This window comes from Hemicordylus capensis, chromosome 5, assembly GCF_027244095.1.
Source record: "Hemicordylus capensis ecotype Gifberg chromosome 5, rHemCap1.1.pri, whole genome shotgun sequence".
Lineage (NCBI taxonomy): Eukaryota > Metazoa > Chordata > Lepidosauria > Squamata > Cordylidae > Hemicordylus > Hemicordylus capensis.
In genome coordinates this window covers 95615054-95640005 of record NC_069661.1, presented here as the reverse complement: position 1 = coordinate 95640005, position 24952 = coordinate 95615054, and the positions used below count along the sequence as shown (strand labels likewise).

Below are 24952 nucleotides of genomic sequence, written 5' to 3'. Positions count from 1 at the left end.
ACCACCACCTTGGCTTTCTGATAATTAATGGGTAGATTGTCCTCAGTGCTCTACTAGGTAAGTATATGCAAAGCCGTCTTCAACCCAATAACTTTTTCACATTAGTCAGAATTTTATTTCACTTCTTCCTTGTTTTTTCTATGTTGGTCTTTCTTAGAGCTAACAATATTAAGCTGAAGCAAAAATGCTGCACATAATTCATCATGATATTATGTTTGTTCTGTCGTCCTATTATTGGTTGTTTTGTAGTCCTCTACAGTTTACTTGTTATTTTCAGAAAAATGATGTTAGCTTTCTAATTTGTTTGTTTCCTCTTTCTATACCTGAATCAAAATTTTCAGCATGAAAACATTAATTTAGCCAGCGTGGTTAGAGTGCTGGACTAGGACTGGGGAGACCCAAGTTCAAATCCCCATTCAGCCATAAAACTAGCTGGGTGACTCTGGGCCAGTCACTTCTCTCTCAGCCTAACCTACTTCACAGGGTTGTTGTGAAAGAGAAACTCAAGTCTGTAGTACACCGCTCTGGGCTCCTTGGAGGAAGAGCGGGATATAAATGTAATAATAATAATAATAATAATAATAATAATAATAGCACAAAACAGAATGGAAGGGGTTTTGGTTTTGTTTTTAAATAGTCTTATATATTGCAGCAATGGATGATCAGGGACTTGTATATGAATGTATGATATATGAATGATATATTGCAGCACTGATTAGGTTATCTATTGCAGCACTGTATATATTCAGGAATTACTCCTACAACATTTTGGAAGTACCAATACTGGACAGGAGGCAGTATTAGGAAAGAATAGCTAGAATCCAAAGAGCTGCTAGGCTCATAAGGATCTTGTGTTAGCCAGTATAATCCCACATCTCACATATAATCCCCTGCTAATTCGGCAAAGAGGCACCTTTTAACATGGTGATTCTCTTTATTTAGCAGGGGGAGAGTAACTGGCCCTATCCACCCCCCGCACAGTACCTCCAGTGCCTGTTGCTGGTGTCTACCTTGTGTTTCTTTTTAGATTGTGAGCCCTTTGGGGACAGGGATCCATCTTATTCATTTACTATTTCTCAGTGTAAACCGCCTTGAGCCATTTTTGGAAGGAGGGTATAGAAATCAAATTAATAATTTTTATTGAGGGGAGCTGCAAAATGGACCAAAAATGTTTGCCTATTCAGAGTGTGGGCAGGAAGCACTGGCTTCACTCTGATTTGGCTTTGTGATATCACCACATGGTCAAATCTGATTGGCTACATTAAGTTATCAGGAAGTCTATTTACAATGAGTGTTAATTCTTCCTGATTTGGTTTCATCACATTATGTGATGTCATCATGCTTCTTACATGACCCTTGATGGCCTGGGATTACATCAGGAAAAAGCCTCAGTTTGAAACAAAATGGTGCCAAAGCTGCAGAGTAGGAAAAGATGCAGCTGTGAACAGTGAATACCCAAGGTAAGCATAACTTTCATGAAACCTTTTGCCATCTTCAACCCCCTTTGCCCTGAAAATATCCATGGGCAAGTACTGTAGATGGCACACTACTAATTGAAAGCGTCCTTGGACTTACCAAAATAATTTCACTGTTCTTTGGAACTTAACCTGTGTGCTACTGTTAAAACAGCAAATTATCTAGTGGCACCATAAAGCCTAATGGATGTATTAGTCTTTACGGTGCCTCTGAAGCCTCCCTGTTGTTTTTGCTAACAGACTAACACAATAATCCACAGGGAATTGTTAAATGGCTCTCAACATTTTAAAAGTAATTAGAAGTGACTTTTAGAGTTACAAACAAATGTTAAATTTCATTTTTCTCTGGTGCCAATACTAACTTGATGGGTGGCAAATGTCTCTCAAAATTGTAACACTGCTGCTTTATTAATTTTAACAAACTTACTGATTTCACAATAATCAGAAAGTAAGAGTCCAGGCTGTCAGTTATAACAGTTGTTCCTGCCCTACATAAAATGGAAATGGAAATGTCAGATTCTATATGTGAACATTTCATATTTTATATGCATATATTTTTGATGCCTGTAATTCAAATTAAAGTATTCTTACAGCATTGTAATTTGAAACCACCCAGACCGGCTGCAAACATTGCTCTGATGGTGTTTGCAGTACTGGTTTTCCTGTCACTGGCAAGGAAGGGAAAACAGAATCCCCTTTTAAATTGCCAACAGAACTTGGAACAGAGCAATTAACAATCATTTGACTGTGGTTTTCATTTTCCACTCACTGCCTGGTGCTGTTGTTACTGAGCATGCAGTAGCAAAAGTACAAGATTTCTGATTCATATTTTCTCCATTCTCAGCAGGCTCTACTGATAGCAAGTGGCAACTAATAAGTAGATTTTATTGCAGAGACAGTGTCTGCATACTCAATGTATAGATAACTCACTATCAAACTGAGAAAATGGGAGTAATAGTAACACAATCCATAAAATCCTTCATCACTTAATAAAGTCAGATATAAATAAATATAAGTAAATGATTCTACTTCCAGTGACACCAGAAGAAGTGGGAAGCAACTCTTCCAGTGCCAGTTATTAAAAAAAACTACATACACTTGTCGAAAACACGGATACTCATTTTTAAGAATTCTTATCGACAACCTGTAAAATCTCCGCAGAGAGCAATGAACAAGGAATTCTATTTTTTCCAGTGGCCATGTAGAGAATATTGGGAGTTTCCTGCATAGAAAAAAGAGAGAGAAGTAAAATATGTTTACTTCTAACTGCTAACTAAACATCAGTTCTATGGCTGAAGCACTTGAAATAAAACTATAAACAACATTTTGATAGTGGGGGATGAGGGGGATGCCTAGCTGGGAAAATGGCTTTTCTGGGTGGGATCACACTCTCCTCTATGGAGCATGTTAGTAGCTTGAGGGTCCTTCAGGGTCTAACATTGCTGCTGAATTCTCAGGAACTGGTTGGAGTGCCTTTAATCAGCCTGGAGTGCCTTTAATCAGTTTAGGCTGATGTGTCAGCTATTCCACCCTGGATGACAGAGACCTGGCTATTATCATTCAGTAGGCAGCCTCATACAATTAATTTTAAAATAACTAAACACTGCACAGACACCTACTAGTTAAAAAATATAAGTTAACAGTATCATAAATAGGTAAAAAATGAAGGAAAACAACAGGAAATTATAAGATGCTGTCATATTAAGAGCTGCAGTGGACACATTCTCACAGGGGTGTTTCTTACTGACTTAAATCATCAAGGTATACTAGACTGCACCTCTTACAGTAACTTCAACTGTCCCTACAGTGAAACTAGGAATGTGATGTAAAAGAAAGGTGAACGATTTCAGTTGGCTTAATTTGGGTTATGTCTTTATGAATATGAATACGATGAATATTTCAACAAAAGTTCAAAAAGTGGTTTACATCGATATAAATAAATAACCTTTATTTATTTATTTTTAACCTTATAACTCAATCCTATTTACTTGGAATTACATTCCCTTGAGCACAGTTTGACTTATGCTCTTGAAAAGCTTGGGCTGGGCCACCTGAGCCCCTCCTGGAGTGAGACAGCTTGGCCACTATTACCTATGCCCTGCTTTTTACATGTAGCTGTCTTTGAAGACTACTTAGAAACTTCAAAATTTTGCAGATGAGTTACTAACTCTGAATAGTCATTGAGGCTCTTCTCATGATCGGTGAGAAGAGCCACCGGGGGGTTTGCGAGGAGAGCGGGCTAAGCCCGCTCTCCTTGCAGACGAGCAGTCAGTCTGCTCCGGGCTGCCACAGCAGCCACCCACACAACTGCCGGCTCCGTCATGGAGCCGGTGGGGGCTGGGGAGCTTTGGGGCCATGTGGGCCATGTAAAAAACCGGAATACGTCTGAAGGGTTTCATCAAGAATTTAGCGAGATACTCTGAGATAAGGTTTAAAGATACACCCTCTCCCACCACTATTTTGATCAAAAATTTGATTTTATCAGTGGGGTCATTAGGAATCAGTTTATAGGTGGTGGCATCTGATAGTATATGGTCAATTTCCTTTTGATAATCCTGAACATTCATAATTACCACCGCTCCCCCCTTATCAGTGGCTTAATTATAATGGTCTTATCTGATCTTAGATCATATAGTGACTGCCAGTCCTGTTTAGAGAAATTGTTATAACCTCTTCTACCTCTCCTTTTGTAATCTTCCTGTAAAGAGCTAATCCTAGTCTCTATTTGCTTGTAAAAAAAACTGCTATAGCTGGGTCATCGACATTAGGACAAAAGGTGGACTTAGTTCTAAAGCCCATTTTCTCTGGAACGGAGTCACTAAAAATTTGCATAATTTCAATAGTCTAATTAATTTAAATAAATCTTTTTTCAAATTAAAATCATTGTGCAAAGGTTGTGGAACATAATTGAACCCCAAATTAAGGATTCAAAGTTCTCAGCACAGTAGGCTGCTTATGCAGCCTTAGCAGCATGACATGGTAACAATCCATATGAAAAAACTTGCAAGACAATTGTTATTGTTACTCATTCAAGGATTTTTTTCACCATTGCAAGACTTTATTCTCAATACAGAAAAGCAACATAGTTTTTTCACAGACTTATGCTGTTTTTTCAAATACATGAATGGTTGTGAATTGAATTTGTATTCATCCTCAACGATGATTTTTTGTTCAATTTACTGAGATGTAATATCTTTGACATATGTATGTGCAGATATAATTTGCAAGACAATTGTTATTGCTATTTATTTACTCTGTGACTATTAATATAGTATCTTCAGTCACAGAAAAAATGGATACATGTGTTTTATCTATTTCCTCCATATAGATTCCTATATACAGCATAGCTTGTGTTTTTGCATTTTCTGGCATTTTTTGAGGCCCCTCTGTCCCATTATTGTGCACGGTTTCTTTTTTGTTTTTTCCTGTTATTTGGCGTGCATCCCGCTTGTTCTCTGCTAAAATCCTTGTCCAGCAGCCATACTCTGAGATTCTATATCAAACCCACATTCTACCTGCTGGAAGAACCTGTCACATCAAATAGTACACTCAGCAGGACAAAACAATAACAGAAGAATTTGATATCAGAATGTGCACTTCCTGCACATTCACCTCACCCTATTCTCAACAGCAGCAAATAACCCAATCTTACTTAGAGAGCTACACCAACCTAGTGAGGGAATTACAGAGGCTCCTAATCCATAACAACAGCTCCCGCCTCAAACAACACCTGCACTGATACAAACCATGGTTCGACTCAGAATGCATTCAAACCAAAACAATGCTCATCGCCAACTACAACACATACAAAGCCAGCATGAGCTCAGGGACCACGCAGGCTCTCCTCAAGTAGAAGAGGCAATATAAACAACTACTTAAACATAAGGAAAGAGATTCCATGAAAGCCAACTGGTCACACTTCAATCAAGCAGTCAGAAATAAAGACTCAGTGCTTTTCTGGTGCATCACCGTGAACCATCCCAGGAATGGCCTGATGCACCTGGAGAGCTTCATTCCACCTGAAGTCTGGGAACAGTACTTTGGCAAACTGTGCAGAGGAGAAGAATCAAACCTTGGAGACCCTCGAAACGATGTAGAGGACCTGTCTACCTGGCCACCTGTGACAACAGAGATCATGGATCTTATTTCCCAATTTAAACCTAGGAAGGCTCCCGGCAACAATCTCATTCTCCCAGAGATAATTAAAAACAACTCAGCATGGTGTATCCCCATTCTGGCCTCACTGTTCACATACATTTACAGGCGCGTATGTATCTTCAGGGACTGGGGGCTAGTAGTTATTGTTCCCATCTTCAAAAAAAGATAGAAGGGATAATCCAGCAAACCACAGACTCATCAGCCTGCTCAGCACAGTCAGTAAGCTCTATGCCAAACATATATACTGGAAACTAAGGGATTGGTTGGAGCAAGAAAACTTCCTAGCAGGAGGAGCAGGCTGGCTTTAGAGAGGGATAGTATACCATTAACCAGTGCCTGGTCCTCTAGAAGTGCTTCACCCACACTACAATCTCCCTTTATGCAGCTTTCATAGATTTCAAGTCTGCGCTTGACTCTATATCTTGAGCCAAACTGTAGGGAAAACTAGAAACCTCCTTGATCAACCAGCACTTGCTACTCCTCATTCACACCCTCCACAATGATACACCCCTCAAGATTAGATGCAACCCACAGGGTCACCTATCAACTGCTGTCACAAGCTGTAAGGGCATTAAGCAGGGCTGCATATTGGATCAGCTCCTGTATAACTTCTAAATAAACAACATGGTGGGTCATCTAAACAACCCGGACTTTCATCTCCCCCCACCCCCCAGCTTGTAAGAAAACACATCTTCACCCTGCTCTACACAGATGAGGCTGAAATCCTCTCTAGAACCCCATAAATTTCAGAAAAGCCATAAGATCCCTTGCTCAATACTAAGGAGGATCAACTAGAAATCAACTACCACAAAACCAGAATCATGGTCTTCACCAAGAGACCAAAGACATACTTGTGGAACATAAATGGGCATAAAATCAAGCAAGTCACATGCTTCAAATACCTGAGCGTTGTCCTCCATGTGCCTGTCACCAGGAAGACCCATGGCAACCATGTCACATTAAATTCCTAGAGGCCGCCACCATCCTAAAATTGTTCCACACAAGAGGACTATATAGATCTGCAGCCTTTAAATTATTCGAAGCCAAGTCACTGGCCCAACTTGGGCACCCAGCTGGGCCCCTTCTCCAACTGTGCCCCTCTGGAACTTATCCAATCCAAGTTCCTAAAAGCAACATTTCAAGCATCCTGTTGTGTGTCAAATGCCTTTCTACAACTGGAGATGGACCTGGTGAAAGTGGAGGCCAGAGTATGGCTGTCCATAATTACTGGCTAAGAATATCCCTCCTCTCAATGGGCCTAGGCTCCTAATGCTACAGGACAATTATCAATCCACATGGAAACAAACTCTGATGGTGAAAATAGCATAACCTGATCTATCCTCTGCCTACCTCCTCGCCATGGGCCATGAGCAAGCCAGAACATTCCTCAAACAGCACATAATGGACATAGAGTGCCCAGCTGATTGATTTAGGCAGGATCCCAAACTTCCTTATCTCAAAAAGTCTAAGATACATAGCAACACCTGCTGTTTATCTTATGCAGCTTGAGGTCCCCAATCACAGAAGACCTTCCACTGGCCACTCAGCTGCACTAGACGAAAGAAACAAGAAGATCCCTTTCTCAGAACGCCTGTGCCCATGTGACACCAGGCAAGTTGAAACCACAGAGCATGTCCTTCTTCACTATCCATTCCACAGAGACTCCCGCATTACCCTCATTCTCCCACAACTGACAGTTACCTGGCTGCCCTGATCAATTCTACACCTCCATATTACTCTCTGACTTCAACCCCTCTATAACACACAATGTTTCTAAGTTCTTCTGCTCAGCTGCATGCAAAACTTGCTGGACTCTAACTGCCAGTAGGGGTGTGCACAAAACTGGTTTGCCCAGTTTGGTTCAAGTCTGAACTTGACACGAATCAGACCAGGCATGTTCAGTTTTGGCACCCAAAATGAGAACCCTGGCTCGACTCGAAATTGATCCAGTTCGGGGTTCTAAAGGGTTAATATGTTTTTAAGTTTGTTTGTTTGTTTGTTTAAACTTATCACAAATGGCCAGGGCGTATGCACGGTGGCCCCCAAAATGGCCAGTGTGACCACAGAGAGGGCCAGAATGGCCCCAAATGGGCCAAGCCAGTCCATAGATGACTGGGCGGAGGCTAGTGGTCGGAGGGAGAGCCATCAGATACCACCACCATCCATGACTGCGGCAGCACCCCCCCAGAGGCCACCGAACCTGGTGGCAAGTTTTTTATTTTATTTTATTTTTTAAATTAACACCTTGAGCCAAACTGGGCCTGATCTGGCTCAAAGGTAAGCCCTCAAGCTAGTCCAGCTCGATGGTGAACTGGCTCAACCTTAAGCTACTTCACACATGCCTAACCACCAGTAAATGCTAACTAGAACTGATGCAGTACAGAGCCCTACCTAGCCTTTTATTTATAGATTTTAGCTATCCCACAGTTTTAACAGTTTTAATCCATAGTTTTAATCTCTTAATTTGTACACCTTTTAGTCTCCTATAGTGTAGTAGTAGTAATAATAATAATAATAATAATAATAATAATAATAATAATAATAGCAGCCAGCGTGATGTGGTGGTTAGAGTGCTGGACTAGGACCAGTGAGACCCAAGTTCAAATGCCCATTCAGCCATGAGACTTGCTGGGTAATTCTGGGCCAGTCACTTCTCTTTCAGCCTAACCTACTTCACTGGGTTGTTGTGAAGAGAAACTTAAGAATGTAGTACACCGCTCTGAGCTCTGAGCAGGATATAAAATGTAAAATAAATAATAAATTTTAAAAAATACATAATATAACTGCTGATTCATGGTGCTTACAGTTTCTGTGCTCTGGCTGTCTTACAATGGCTAAAAACTGTAATACAGTCTTTATAAACCTTATAGGTTCTAACTATTTGGAAATTTGAAAGCACTGTTTATACTAGTGTCCCCTGCTAACTGAGCAAGAGGCACCTTTTAAAAGTGGTGATTCTCTTTATTTAGCGGGAGGAGACCAAATGACCCTATGCATCCCCCATCACAGCATCCCTCCAGTGGCTGTTGCTGATGTTTATCTTATGTTTCTTTTTTAGATTGTGAGCCCTTTGGGGACAGGGAGCCATTTTATTTATATCTATGTAAACCACTTTGGGAACTTTTTGTTGAAAAGTGGTATATAAATATTTGTCATATTTGTATTTGTACACTCCCTCAATTTTAATAGCCTTCCACACCTGCCAATATTATGTTTTCTTGCCTTATGCTGTCCAAAGACCACAATAAAGTGATTGATTGATTAATTGATACTCATGATTCCAGACCTGGGATTGTGAGTATCCAGTAAATTCCCAAATTTACAGAGAAGGCAGCACCAGGATTAGCCCCAATCCTGGCGCTGCACACAAGTAGACCAACCTAGGTTGGGCTCCCCTAGACTGCGTTGGGCTGTTCTGTGTGCACAGCCTCATATTTTTATATTCTGCATTATAAACTGGATAAAGTTCAGTACTGGTCTATGGTGATCTTTGCCCTACATTCAATCCTCAAACCCTCTTGATAGGGACTTTGTCAGTCCATTGTTCTGTGTTGGTGCCACATAAAAGTTTAGGAGGAGTAGCAGCAGCAAGAGCAACAAGAGTAATAGTAGGATTAGCCAGTTTCAAACATGTACAAGTAGTATGTGGGCTTTCAGATTGCAGGGAGAGGAATCATGTTTAAATGATTCTCCATATTAAACAAACAACAACAACAACAAAAACCCTGTCAGTAGAGACTAATCTTTAATGTCTCTTCCTAACTTGTTAGCATTCAACTATAAGGAGTATTCAATGTGCGGAAGCATTGCAATAAGTTTCAATCCCCTAACATGAGGTCTGAAGTGGCACAATCTTTCCAGGCTGTACCACATGCTGCTTCTGCATGTGACAGGAGCAGACAAAACTAAAGTGCAGACAAGTGCACTAGGCACCTCCTGATCTATATTCTGCTGCTCCGTGCAGTAAGCAACTTAAACTGCAGAGTGAAGACTGAAATAGCCATATTGCTCCAAGTGGCATGGGGTTAGGCCTGGCTCTTTGACTGGGCAACCACCAGATTCTGGTTCTGTCTGTCGGGTTGTTTAAGGGAGTTCAAAGTACATGCATTTCTCAACTTCCTCTCTTATCTTTTAGTCTCTCTGCCTTCCAGCCCTAGCTCTTGCAAGATCTGCTGTTTCTGTTCCTTCTGAACTCCAGTCGTATTCCAGTGGGATTTGCACTGGCGGCTGCCCACGACCTACTGTTGACAGCATGTTTAAATCTAGTGACAGTAATAAAATGTTGCTGTTTGTCAGGAAACTGCTAGAGAATTTTAAAGCAGTTGCGTGAAGAGCAATCAGTATTGAGGGACCAGGAAATACACTTAACATGGCTAATTTCTTGTTATCATGGGAGAACAGTGGCCTATAGCACTTTTGCTTCTGTAATAAACTCTTTTAAATGAGTCATAAGATTCCTCCGACCAGCCCAAAAGAAAGAAAAGCAAAGGAAAAGAGAAGGGTGAGAGACAGCTGGCATCACTGCACATGAAGCAATACAGTCAAGCCTGTTTTAATAAATGCACAGTTTTACATATGGCAAGGCACTTAGCATACAACTAAGCCTCATTGATCAAAAGGCATTCCTGGAGTACCCATCATAATAGTCCCCAGTGTCAATTTGCACTGAATTAATGACAAACAATTGGGTACAACCTCCTGTTTATGCCCATAAAAAATCACAGCTCTCCCATTCCAAACATAAGGTTAATGTAACACTATTTTTTAGTATATACTAAAACACTATGTTTTAGTACAGATAGTGCAGTCAGAGAATTTGAACACATATCAAAGCACAGAGCCATTATGAAATGAAAAGGGACTTTTTCAAGAGCAAAACAAGTAAACTGGTGCTATTTTGTACAATATGATTTCCCATATGGGAAATGTAATAAGGGAGCGCTAGTTATAATAACTAGCTTGAGAAATGCAACAAAGAGTTTTGTGTTAGTCTTTAAGGTGCCACAACACTCTTTATTGTTTTTGCTGCAACAGACAAACAGAACTACCTCTGTGGAAAGAGCTTGAGAAAGACATAGGAAATGCGACCTTGGGTCTGGATTAGGAAAAATGAGGTCTTCTTGAGAATTAGTAGTCATGTAATTAGCATGCCTGCATTATGTTATCAGATAGAGGCATGACCTATGGGAATGTACAGGCAAATCTCATTGCGTGTGTCTAATTGACACCAGATTTCATTATCTGTGGATATGAAAGGGTTACAACCCATGTATCTGTGGTTCCTAGAGAGCCAGAAGTGACCACGGATGTCACTTCCGCCCACCATTTTGTTTGTAGGAGTCATTTTGTGGCTCATTTCTTTCTTTTAAAAAGCATTTCCCCATTATTTTTGCAGGTTTGGGGGGCATTTTGTGGTTTGGAGGGCATTGCTGGGCACAAGGAGACCACGCAGAGCATGGTACAGTAAAGCCTTTCAGTTTTTTTCACCATTTTTTGCCCAGTTTTTCTCATCCAGGAACCAAACCCCATTTTCCATGGGCACAATGCTTCATTACTTGCGGTTTTGTTACTTGCGGCAGTAGGCAAGGAATGGAACTCCGGTGAGTAATGAGGTATACCTGTATAGTGTGCCTATTGCCTGCTGCTCTACAGGTTGATGCAACCTTACATCCCTGAGGACTATATCATGGAATGGTGGATTTAAAATGGCAAATTGACTTATTGAGCCATTAAAATGGGTCATCCAGGCGGCTCTTGTTTGGATGGGTCCAAAGCACTGTTTCAGTCTGCAGATAGATGCTGGGCTGCTTCAGCTCCACCAGTTCTGGCCGCAAGTAGTTCCACACAGTGAAGAGCGACAGAAGTGAAACCAGAGCAGATAGTCAGTGAGAACAGGGCTTTATTTTGGGGTGCCCTGGATACATGTTATGTGCTAGAAAAGAGCACTAAAATGAAAACTAGAAGGTTTGGAAGTAGCCATAACTCCCAAACCGATGGAGATTGGGCCTTTGAAATTATATTTCTTCCAAGAAGAGGTGAAGAAGAGAGTGGGAGAAGAGAAAATGGAAGGAATCTGCTCAGGGGAAGAACAGACTTGGCAAAGAGGCAAGGACTCAAGTGTGTGAAGGGTTTTAATGGGATTCTGTGCTTTTAATTATCTACTCAACCCTTTGGTGATGGGACAAGCTATAAATCTACCGGTATCCTTTAGTAGCAAACTAAGGTCACACTAAAGAGATTTGTTTTGAGCATTTTGTCATGTCATTCACATTTTTTGTTTTATTCCTGACACCCACCCCCAGTGCCACCTCCTTCAAGCACTGGAGGAAGCAAGAAATATTGCTTCTGAAACTTCCCCACATTCTAAAAGCAGTTTGTCAACTGCTTGTTAACTCTAACAGAAGCAACAATCCAAAGTTCCAGCTGACACAACTGCATGATTTTCTTGACTGTGGTCTAGGCATGCAGGAAACTTATTCCATCTGAGCAAGCTTAAATTTAGTGCAGTGCCATTCTGGATAAAATTATTTGAATCTTTAATTTTCCTTCCCCCCTACCCCCGGAAGAATTAGGAATCCGGAGCTTTGCTGCAAACAAGTGTCATAACTATATGAAATACATTATCCTAGATGAACATAGCTGATCATTTTGTTACAATTTCTGTTGCATACAATTTGATGCATGAAAGGAACACATTAACATAGGGTGGCTAAATGAAAATGAGCTCCTGTACATTCATAGCTGGGTACAAGAGGCAATTTCGGCAGTTACAACCTTTCCCACCTTCAACAGCAACTGCCAAAATTCTCTCTTCTACACAAAGTATTAATGGAACACAAGTCCCCTTCTCCTTTTACATCTAATAGCCCTAAAACACACCTCTTCTTCCACAATATCTGTTCTAAAATTTTATGAAATGGTGTCTGGCACCATCTAGTGGCCAACATAAAGATTAGTAGGGGGAAACATTACTTCACCAGCTGTGTTCCAGAAACTCAGAAACTTCATTGTAAAGATGTTGACATAAAGGCAAACAGAACCAAAGTAAAGTCCAAGCTGAATTTCAAAAAACTTTGAAAAGCTATGAAACCTGCTTTGCTTTTTCCATTTTATCAACAACTTCGTCCACTAAAAATATCACACCTTTATGACTCCTACCTTCCCAATCCTAAACATATCACTCACAATTTAAATATCATGGCATGCCAATGATAAATCACCTAGAAAAATAAGAGTACAAAACCATTTTAAGTTCAAAGTGTGACTAATTTTTTGATTAATTTACATTTGTATATATATTTCATAATCAAACCTAGGGTTTCCAGGTACACACCCTCTGAGGAATAGTAGAACTATTGCTTTTTAGAGTAGCATAAAAAGCAAAATATTACCTTGTGGCTTTCCAATCAAAGTGACATAGTGAGCCCCTGGTGGCGCAGTGGTAAAAACTGCCGCCCTGTAACCAGAGGGTTACAAGTTCGATCCTGACCAGGGGCTCAAGGTTGACTCAGCCTTCCATCCTTCCGAGGTTGGTAAAATGAGTACCCAGAATGTTGGGGGCAATATGCTAAATCATTGTAAACCTCTTAGAGAGCTTCCAGCTATAGAGCGGTATATAAATGTAAGTGCTATTGCTAAGTGCTATTGCTATTGATGAGAAAATCCAAACCTTGTGGATTGGTTTAGATTATCATGAATGATGCTGTAAGGATGCTGATGGTTTCTGTTCACTACTCGAGGATCACATCTATCCTGAGGCAGCTTCACTTGTTGCCAGTTTGCTTCTGGGCAAAGTGCAGGTCTTGACCTTTAAAGCCCTACACGGCTTAGGGCCAGGGTCAGATAGATGTGATCCGTCAGTCCACATATGCCCATACAAATCTGTCAGGGCTCTTCATTCATCATCTCGAGTCCTGCCTGCAGCCCTAACGTTGACAGATTCGGTTGGCAGGGTCATGAGACAGGGCCTTCTAGATCGACTAGAAGGCCCCTCAGCTTGGAATGCCCTCCCAGGAGAACTTCACCACACTCTCTCCCTTGGGTTTTTTTTTTTTAAAGATCTCAAAACCCACCTGTTTAGAGAGGCTTTTAAAACCTTAATTTTAAATTGATAGACTTGTTTGTTTATTTCATTTGTTTTTAATTGAGCTTGTTTTAATTGATTTTATTTTATGTGTTTTGTTTTATTGTTTTAAACTTTATATTACTTCTATTGCTGTGAGCCACCCTGAGCCGTACTGTACTGGAGGAGCAGGATATAAATGTTATTATTGTTGGTGAATGTGGGAGAATACATCATCTATCTATCTATCTATTAATGCATACTTCCCCTCTTCTCTCCTTCATGCCCCAAGGTAGGAGATCAAAAGCTTCCACTTTCTCTTTTGAACTGAATACAGTTCCCTGTTACATACAAACTTAGGAAACAGTGATTTGTTCAAATAAGAAAGCTTTTGATTCTTCCTCTGACGTGCAAAAGAGGAAGCGAGGTAGGAGGAGTACATGCAATCAATGTCAGAGAAGGCTCATTCAAGATAACCTAATCCATGGTTCAGATGATTGCTTCAACCAGAACTCTATGGAGTATGCACTCAATACACTGAGGCATAATGTGTATCCTTGGTAAGTGACCCTTGGCTAGAAACTTGAATAAAAATTATTAACAAAAATAACAGGTCCTCCCCTCACTCCAGTTTGCTTCGGCTCAGCCATGTCTGCGAGTCACAGTTATGCTAGACTGGCTTTGTTTATATGAGATTCAAATCAATGTTTTCAAATGAAACTGAAAAAATTCAATTTTATTAAAATGTAGATAAGACTATAAAACACTTAATGAAAACACAAATGGAACAGGAAAATTCATGTGGTGAATTTAACACACTGGACTTGCTAAAAATACCTCTAGTACTACTCCGTACTACTCCTACGACTGCTACTAATGATAACAATAATAATCTAAACTAAGAGTTGAATTATCTCAATGTGTATCTGTCAATGTCATCTGAGTTGCTATTAGATGTAAAAATATTTGACATCCTATATATCTAAACAAGCATACATTAATTATAGACCTTAAGTCTTGAAGCAAAAATAACCCCCAAATATATAAAATATTAAACATGCTTGAAGAGTATAGTTTAGAGTGCTAGAGAGTTGTGGCTTGTTTCAAGATCTTGCAAAATATGGCTTGCAACTTGTGTGTGAACCCAGGCTCCTCTTAGAATCCCAAGAACCACATCTTTCATTTTAAAACATTTTCTAACCCTTATTGTAAAATAGAGCCAGTGTTATATAGTGGTTCGTGTCAGACTAAGACCTGGGAGATCCAGGTTCAAATCCCCAGTCAGCCATGAAATGGGTGCCCTGAGGCCAGTTTCTTTCGCGCAGCCTAACCCACTTTAAAGGGCTATTGTGTGGATAAGGGGGGGGGGACATACACCACCCTGAATGCCTTGGAAGAAGTGTGGGACAAAATGTAATAAATAAACTTTAAAACAAGATGGAGGAATTGCTAAAGGGTGGGAAACATGAAGCCACATTTTTTAAAAATTCTATATACATGAGGCTGTCCTAGTCTCATTATTTCTAAAACCTGTTGCAGACATTGAGGCTATTCACACGAGTGTGCAAAACTGGGCTAAGGGAGCCCAGCTCAGTTTTGCACGCTCGTGTGAACCACCAGGATTGTGCCTTCTCCTTCTAAAATGAGGTTAAGGGAGCAAGCACTCCCTTAACTTCATTTTGTTGATCGTGTGTCAGCTGCAGCTGCTTGCCGTGGCTGCTGTTGGCTGTCACCACATCTTGTGGCAGAGAATTCCATAGGTTGGTTATGCATTATGTGAAAAAGTACTTCCTTTTGTTGGTCCTAAATTTCTTGGCAATCAGTTTCATGGGGCGACTATGAAAATTTCTATCAACTTTCTCCACACGATGCATGATTTTATAGACCTCTATCATGTCTTCCGTCAGTCATCTTTTTTTCTAAACTAAAAAGCCCCAGGTGTTGTAGCCTTAGTTCATAAGGAAGGTGCTCTAGGTTCTTGATCATCTTGGTTGCCCTCTTCTGAACCTTTTCCAGTTTTACAATGTCCTTCTTAAGATATAGAGACCAGAACTGCATGCAGTACTCCAAATGTGGCCGCACCTTAGTTTTGTATAAGGGCATGATAATATTAGCATTTTTATTTTCAAACCCTTTCCTAATGATTCCAAGCAGGGAAATGGCCTTTTTCACAGCTGCCACACATTGAGTGGACACCATAACCCCAAGATCTCTCTCCTGGTCAATCACTCAGTCCCCATCTGTGAAGTTCAGTGTTGTTGTTGGTCTTTTTTGTTGTTGCTCCAATATACATCACTTCACACTTGATAACAGTGGACTGCATTTGCCATTTTGTTGCCCACTCTCCCAGTTTGGAGATATCCTTTTTGAGCTCCTCTCAATCTCTTTTGGATTTCACTACCCTAAATAGTTTGGTGTCATCTGCAAATTTGGCCATCTTGCTGCTTACCCCAACTTCTAGATCATTTATGAACAGGTTAAAGAGCACTGATCCCAGTACAGATCCCTGGGGGACCCCACTTCTTACATCCCTCCATAAAGAAAATTGTCCATTTATTCGTCCCCTCTGTTCCCTGTCCTTCAACCAGTTACCAATTCACACATGAACCTGTCCTCTTATCCCATGACTGCTAAGTTTTTTCAAGAATCTTTGATAAGGAACTTTGCCAAAAGCTTTTTGAAAGTCCAGGTATACTATGTCAACTGGATCGCCTTTATCTATTCTCAAAGAACTCCAAAAGTTTAGTGAGACAAGATTTAGTTGGACTGGTTCTCTTTCAGCAGGGCCTGGAGCAACAGGAATGTGGCCTCTCAAACCAGGTGTGACTCACCTCAGCTCAGCTCACCTCTAGAGGGCTCCTCCCACTGTCTCTCTCCAGGCAAAAGAGAGAAACAAAAACTGAAAGCCACACAGACGCCATCAGTCTCTGGCAATAGCAAGCCCTGGCAATACACACACACACACACACACACACACACACTTATTTATTTATTATTTATTTATTAGATTTATATACCGCCCTTCCAAAATGGCTCAGGGCGGTTCACAGCATGATGAAAACATTTAAAACAAATTAACAATTAAAATCAAACTATTATTATACACACACACACACACACACACACACACACACACACGGATGTAGAGCAATGGGAGCAGAGAGAAATTACCTTAGAAAGTGACATGTTGCGTGGTGTTGTTCATATTGTAAGTCAGCAAGAATATATTTAAAATTCTGTAAAAAGAAATATATAAGTTGCATTTAAGGAGGCAATTGTAGAAGTATCATAACTTAATCACCCCCCCCACACACACACCCCTCACCTACATTTCCCAAACTATTTCAGCAAGCCTTCATGGGCTAAGTACTGAGAGTTAACACTGATCTCTTTGCTACTTGTCCCATTTTGATACTATGACCATATGTTGTTTTAGAATCATTTTTGTGCATCTTTTATTGCTAGCCAGTTGAGGTGGTAGTCATTTCTTGTGACTATTGCTAGCCACTTTCATAAATGAAAGTATAGCTGGGAAAGGAATACTGTTTCCCAGTCTCTTCAACATGGTAAGATCAGGAGGTCACCACAGCACTCTCCCCTGTGTGAATCCTCTGTTGCTTTCCTTTTCAGTGTTAGTTGTGCTGGAGCATTGCATCAGCACTGAGATGGATGCTAACTATGGTTAGCTTAAACCAAGGAAGAGAAAGAAGAATTTAATTTATTTATTTATTTATTTACGTTTTATATCCCACTCTTCTTCCAAGGAGCCCAGAGAGGTGTACTATATACTTGTTTCTCCTCACAACAACTCTGTGAAGTAGGTTAGGCTGAAAGAGAAGTGACTGGCCCAGAGTCACCCAGCAAGTCTCATGGCTGAATGGGGATTTGAACTCAGGTCTCCCTGGTCCTAGTCCAGCACTCTAACCACTACACCACGCTGGCTCCAAGAAAAGAGAGCACACTAGTCTGTGGGAGGTTCCAGTCTCCAAATTATGATTAAGAGCCTGGGAACTGTTACATCCAAGAATATGGTCCAGTGCAACGTGAAAAAAATAATGTAAGAGAGCAACAGCTCTGATTTGAAGACAAAAAGTGATAGCTACATGTCTGCCTGTGTTAACCTCAACCACTCTGCCAGGTGACAGGCCTTGTCTTGAGCAAGACAGAATCTTCAGTTTCAAAAATGTGCCATAGTTTCTATCAGCGAAAACCATAAATAATAAAAGCTAATGTTGGAAAGTTGGCACCAACTACCAGAATGATGACTCAACCTCTTCATTCACTACACGTTCAGCCACGAAAGCTATGTTATTAAAAATGCATAGAGACATTCTATAAGTATTAACTTCTTTAAATGTTCATTATAATGTAAGTGATGTTAGAAGAAATCATTTTTGTCCAGAAGTCTTTTTCACCTAGCTGACCCAATACTGTTGTTGTTTCCTCTGATAATTAAACACTTACAGCACAATATAAGATTTTCTCACTTTCCAGGGCTTGAAATGGCTAAATACATTTCTCTGGCTGGGTTGTGTGCCCCCCCCCACACCCCCTACTGATAATGAGGAATAGGATTGTACCGATTGACATCCCAGCCATCCTACTGGAAACCATCTTATGTCACATTTAAAGAGCATTATTTCACCCATGCTAGAACATTAAAGCTAAATGCAACATGTGCAGTAATGAGAGAAATGTATAACTGCATCATAAGCCACTATACATATAAGAAACTAGAATGGGGTTCCACATTTTCAGGCATTCTAGACTAACATCTATTAAAAAAACCCAACCACCATAACTATATACATACTATCATAGGCTAGTCTGTTGCACAAATGGTATATTTTTGCTGGGTGCTGGCATTCTGAGGGAGGAGTTCTGCCCACTAAATATTTGTAGTAGTGTAGTAGGAGTATTACTACTCCTACTACAAATATTTATTTACAGCTTTTCAACAAACATTCTTAAAGCAGTTTACACAGAAATAGATAGATAGATAGATCTCTGTCCCAGAAGGGCTCACAATCTAAAAAGAAGCATGACAGATACCATCAACAGTTACTGGAGGGATGCTGTGCTGGATTTGGAGTTGGCTCTCTCCCTCCTTCATAAGAGAATTGCCACCTCTTTGCTCAGTTAGCAGTCAGGTACTAGTGCTCTGCTGCTCTTCTTTGCCTTCCTGCCACAGCAGGACTAAAGAGGATAGGCATGGCATTTTGCAGTATGTGGGGACGGAGGGAGAGCTTATTTGCCATCCAGCTTATTCCAAATGCGGGATGGTTTCAGACGTACTGAAGTTATCAGCTTCCAGGAAGGCCCTGTCCCATTGATGTGAATTCAGTCAAACACAGATTTGCAATTTCCAAAGCCATGTCGCTTTTAGCCATTTCTGGACACTTCAGAAAAATGTGTCAGGAACAGTAACATGAGAAGCAGCCCTCAAAGCCCACAGTACAGTTTGCCATTTCCACAATGTATCTTGCAAGGAGATTCCTCTGCAAAGCACCATTTGAGTGGCACAAACCTGGGATCTCAATGTTCCATGGAATTACCGTTTCCACTCCTGTGGTCAGTAACACAACATAATGTTCCTTTGTCAATTCCATTTTCACACAACACTTCTGCATGGGAATTCATCTCTAATGCGGATTATTACAGGAACATGAACAACATGCTGTGCTAATGGATGCTAAGTAAATATATCCACGTGCAAAAAAGAAACCACCAACTTTCACTTCTAGTACATTTAAGTACATTTGGATCTAGCCCAGAATGTGATGAGATACTAAAAGGAAAAAAACCCCAACAGTCATTTGTTTTGAAAGATAATTTCCATCTCCTGGAAATTATCTCTTTCTTCAGTAACAAACATATAATTATATTACAATAGATATCTTAATCCCTGCTGGTATGTTTCCCAGACTATGGGAAACACCTATATCAGGCAGCAGCGATATAGGAAGATGCTCATATTGTGCAGGAGGCGGCAATGGTAAACCCCGCCTGTATTCTACCAAAGACAACCACAGGGCTCTGTGGGCGCCAGGAGTCGACAGCTACTCGAAGGCACAACTTTACTTTTTAGTATCCACAGAAAGATTTTTACCACCTCAAGAACGGCGTCCTTTTAGAACAGCATTTTCCAATTGGTATGTCTTGGGACACTGGTTGGTGTGCGACGCTCTAAGCGTGTTCCAAAAGCAAAGAGTTTATGGGCTGGTGCATTATGAAGCGAGTTGGCTCCAAAAGCAGGAGTTTAAACTCCCAGTTTAAACAGTTTAAATTTGTCTAGCTCATGCTAGCTAAATTAAAAATTGTGTACAGCTTTGCCACTGTGGGGAAAATGGGGGGGGGGGGCATTTTTAAGCTTGCTTTGGAATGAAAGAGTTTGGGAGGTTTTTGTTTTAGAATATAAACCATAATGTATAATCTATGAGAAATATCTGCAAAAACACTGCATGTACCCCATTAACTACATTTACTTTGCACAAGTCAAAGTCAAAGAGCGATCAGGGACCATTTTGCTCTGAGGGGAAGAAAGAAGAGAGAGACACACTGGCTGGGGAGCTGCCAACATTCAGCTCCCATATTCCAGCAGAGGTGGCCCCTCTCTTCCGTAACTGCTACCACAGAGCAAAAAGAGACCACCTTGATCTGAATGAAGGATTGAAGAGACCAACCCAAAGAGCACAAAATGTGAAGATGTAAACATGTTGCTTTTAGTGTAGTTCTTTATTCATTGTTTAAAATGTAAAATGTTTTGGGAGATTCACCTGAAAAGCGACATATCAATGCCAAAAAACAAATAAAATAAAATCCTGGTGGGTTGGGTTTAACAAGACAAATCAGATTCACTGAATATATGCACATTAACCATATAAACTTTTTAATGATAGTGTGTGTGTGTGTGGTGTGTGTGTGTGTGTGTGTGTGTGTGTGTGTGTGTGTGTGAAATAAAGCATAGGAACATGTTTATGTGTCTAAACTCACCTATGGCACCATGGTAGTTTCCTTTCTACATGCCATCATGTTAAATGATTGTTCCAGACAGGTCACCATATGGTAAAAGAATCCCTGGACTGTACCACTTCAGATTGCAGATGGGAAATTGGTGGTTTAATTCCCCTGCAAATCCCTTTACACATCTAATATATCAGGGAGAAGGTTCTGCTAGAACTCTTCCCCATGTCGTGGTGGGAGATGCTGCTGCTGATTATGATGATGAATAAGGAAGCATTGAGTCATTATTTCCTTTGTCTGTAAGCTAAAGTAGTACGGCCCAGGGTCAGTTTTACCATTGTTTGTCTAGACCAGGCCCCTATATCCTGTTTTTCTTACTTGAGTGAAGGAAACCAGCCCTACTCTGGGATCGTACAGCACTGATGTGCCAAAAGTTCTATATGGTGTATACACAGGTTGCAAAGCTCTTTTTTGTGGGCAGAGAAGGTTTGGAGAAGGTGGCATGACACTAGCGGTATCTTGTGTCAGAGTGGGATGTCATATCTTTCTAATAGGTTTTCCTCTAGAATAGATGCAAAAAAAAGGTGGTGTTGTTGTTTACTAACAAGTAGAGAAGAGCTGGAAGAGAATCTGATATCTTCATACATATTGATTAGGAGTTAATCTGATTTCCCTCAGAATAACCAGAATGAAGCAAAACTCAGTGACAAGGGAAGATGTTAACATCGGATACTTTTCACTAAAAACAAAAGGCTCTATAAATCCAGTGCTTAGCATTTTTCTTTCAAATGCAGCAGGTGTTCCAAGTCCACGTGACATCAATTTCAAGATGAATCATAAAACCTGTAAACAATTTTAAGTGTCTCTAAACAACCTTCCATCCAAATGTTCTGAAGAATCAACATCCAAGATCCATCAAGCTCTGGATAATAGATCTCTATAAAACATACTGCATCAACTTACTGTCAGTCCAATCTAATTGTTAAAATAGCTCTTCCTATTTTAACAGTAAAATGGCATGTAGTACTTACACACGGCTTATTCTGAGTCAGGGCTTGCCAGAGCTGAGCCCCAGAATCTGTTCAAAAGCCAAGGTTCAGCCAAAACTTTGAACATGTGAAAAATCATTAAAATAACAATTTGCATGAGAATGTGCAAAGTATATTTTGTTTTCTACATCATAGACTACGCAAAACCAACACTTGAACATCTGGGATTAGGAAACAGGGTTTCCAAGTATGTAAACATGTGTTCCAAGCAGACTTATGCCCTGGAATCTTTTTAAGCAATTCAGTGCTGTACTTGCACAAAAACAGTACTTATAGATTGTCCGTATAAGAGATAAGGAAGGGGTTTACACAAGGAAAGCAATATGAGGTAGGCGACTGCTTCATACTTATAAGGTCTCCATGCTGTTCAGAGATAGCACCTATTGAAATAGTCAATATAAAAATTATATATAGCAGTACTATTTTTTTAAAAATGGAAAGTTCTTTACTTAATTTTAAGTTCAGCTCAATACATGGATACATGACTGGGGCCTACAGGAGTGATTTCCAAAAACAAGTTTCACATCCAGTTCAGGACCTGGAACAGATAAATGGCGCTCCCCAAAGTTAGCGGCCAACATCTTCTGCAGCACTACAAGGGATGAAGAAGAGCTCCATTCTCCCACTGCAGCAGGAGTGCATTGAAAGCCCTGCTTCACAGCCCAGCACAGGGAAGAGGAACCAATTTTTGTTTCTCTGCCCTCTCTCCAAAAGTCCTTTTTGCTGCCAGAAATATGTCTGGGGCGGGGGGGGGACACAGCTCTCAGAGACATATTCTACACAGAGAAAGGAGCTTTTGGAGGGAGGACAGAGAAAACCCTTTACTTTAAATAAAGCAATGCACAAATGAGAAAGCTGATTAAAACAAATACTCCAATTTCCAATTGGTTGCCAATTTCCTTAGTTTAAATTCCAAAAGATATCTGGCGAAAAAGATAGCTTCCAACCTGGCCCTTGCAAACCCTTTGCAAAGGCTTGATGCAAAGAGGGAGGCTGCTGGCAACTTTCACCCTTTACACAGAGCTCTTGGGAAGTCTTGCAAAGCCCAAACCAGGAGTTCCTGTTCCAACCCTTGCAAGGCTTTAAGGAGAAGAAGTGGCTTCCTGACAGCTAGTTCTTGTTGCCCATCCATCCTTCCAAAAGGTGGCCAAGCCAAGGAGAAAAGACTGCCAGCAAAGTGCCCTCTCTTCAGCACCTCTTCCCCTTTAAACATACCTCAGGGGTGAGGCAGTAATTTTTGCCTTGTCTCAGATGCCCAAATACTGTTGCTGCAACCTTGCAGGCTTTGAAAGATGAGAGGGGCAAGTGAATTACCTCGAAAGTAACCAGAAATTCTGATTCTCATAGCTGAGTTCAGGGCGCTTGCTAGGTTTGGGAGTCAGGATGATAAGTAATGGGTTTAGCAGTGGGGACTGTGGTGAGCTGTCTGAGGCCCCACTGCCCAGGTCCTCTGGCCATTGCCCCACATGGTGAGCCTCTGACGCCACTTATGCATAAGTGTCGTGACAGTAATTCATCTTGGATAATGCAAACAAATCCCTTTAATAAGCCGCCCATGTATCTTGTTTCTGTGCTGCTGTTCATTTGCACTACTTGAAGTTGTGAAGCGAAAGCATTTATAAAGGCCTCCCCCAGCCCCAGGAGTCTAGAAGGCTTTTAAGGTACCTTTTTATTTCTTTATTCCATTATTCAATTCCCCTAAGTAGGGATATTCCTATAGAGTTTAAGCTTCAGCCTCTTGCAATATAATACAAGAAGACTAAAGGCACTGCTTGCTGAGCTTAAAATATTAATAATACATCAAAATTAGTGGAGCTAGGCGTTTCTATAGGCGACTGGCAGACACTTTCCTTTTCTCGGAAGGAGAGAACCTGCAAAACCAAATTATTCAAAGGATATACTTTTCATAATGTCATAAATAAAGAACATGTGAGGCACAAGCCACCATCTCTTGCTACTGTACAACCACAAACTGTTTCTAAGCGTAGCTTATTAGGAATACCATACAAGCTGCACTAAAATTAAAAAGAAAAGGTGTAATACACAGTTTCAGTCCTTGGAGGCCAGTGCCTATGATGACAAAATGTCAAGCAGCTATTCCTTTAATGACACCTGTGCAGCTAGGCCACTCCTCTGCTACTGACTTTTGCATCTTTGCTAAAACAAAGAGTTTTGTTTTAGCACTTCTGTTGCCACCAACATGCACCACATGATGTGTTTCCAGTCCTGCAGAGCAGTCGAGAGTGCAAGCAGCGCTCTGAAGTCTGAGTTCTGCGGTGCAAGAAGAACAACATGTATGCAGGAGGACTGGGAGAGCGGCATGTAGGCTCCCAGTACATCTGCACAGAGCCTTCTTACATGCACGCTTTGTTAGGATGTCAGTCACTGTCTCTTGAACGCTCATTTAAATAAAATATGTCAACATTTTTCATTTTAAAATCCAAAGAATATATAGACTCGTAGATTAAAGAAAAATGTTCTTGTATAGTAGAGAGATTCATAATGTATAGTAGAGGGATGCATAATTCTGTACAGTAGAGAGCTGCATAATTTCAAAAATGTTCTTCCAATTTTTCATTTGTCTTAACTAGTCTGTCTAACAAAGGATGAGAATTAGTGACATTTCCTGACAATAAATTATGAATAACATGCTTACCCTGTTTCCCCGAAAGTAAGACCTAGCAGTAATTTCTGATGTACCGCTAATTGCCCTAGTGCATTTTTTGGGGCTAAAATTAATATAAGACACTATCTTATTTTCGGGGAAACACGAAAATGACAGGAAAAATGCAAAAGTGACAGGAAAAATCAAAAATGACAGGAAATTGTATTTTTCTTTTAAATAGAGTTGTGGGAGAATCAGAAAGTGGCTAGTGATTCGCACATTTCCAGACTGTAATTTCAAACTGAGGTGCAGCCCAATCCTACGCATGCGTATTTAGAAAGCACTTACTTCAGAGTAAGGTGCATAAGATTGCAGCCTGTTCACACACCATATTTCTTCCCAGTATTCAGCAAGTCACACACATTAGGAAATATTTCTTTTCCTGGCTTCAGAGAGGGGCACTCATACTGTTATTGTTGTAGTAGATTATTTATTTACCAGCAGAACACTTGGCAGTAGATTTTTCAATTCCAACTCTTGGAATTTATAGGTATATAGTATGTAATTGGTCCTTAAATAAATGGAAGAAAATAACAGCTGGAAACAAATAATCTCTGGATTTGGAAAATCTGAAAGAATC

At 40.5% G+C, this 24952-nt stretch overlaps 1 protein-coding gene across 3 annotated transcripts in view; it reads right to left on the bottom strand.

Annotated features, from left to right (window-relative positions):
• LOC128326440 (cyclic nucleotide-binding domain-containing protein 2-like) overlaps positions 1-24952 on the bottom strand; it is a 91615-nt gene that overhangs the window by 17972 nt on the left and 48691 nt on the right. For all 3 annotated transcript variants that reach the window (XM_053253247.1, XM_053253249.1, XM_053253248.1), the window contains 3 exons: positions 16867-16931; positions 2620-2697; positions 1903-1963 (listed from right to left, as the gene is read on the bottom strand). In XM_053253247.1, the coding sequence (XP_053109222.1) occupies positions 1903-1963; positions 2620-2697; positions 16867-16931 (204 nt within the window). The remainder of the gene's footprint in view (positions 1-1902; positions 1964-2619; positions 2698-16866; positions 16932-24952) is intronic.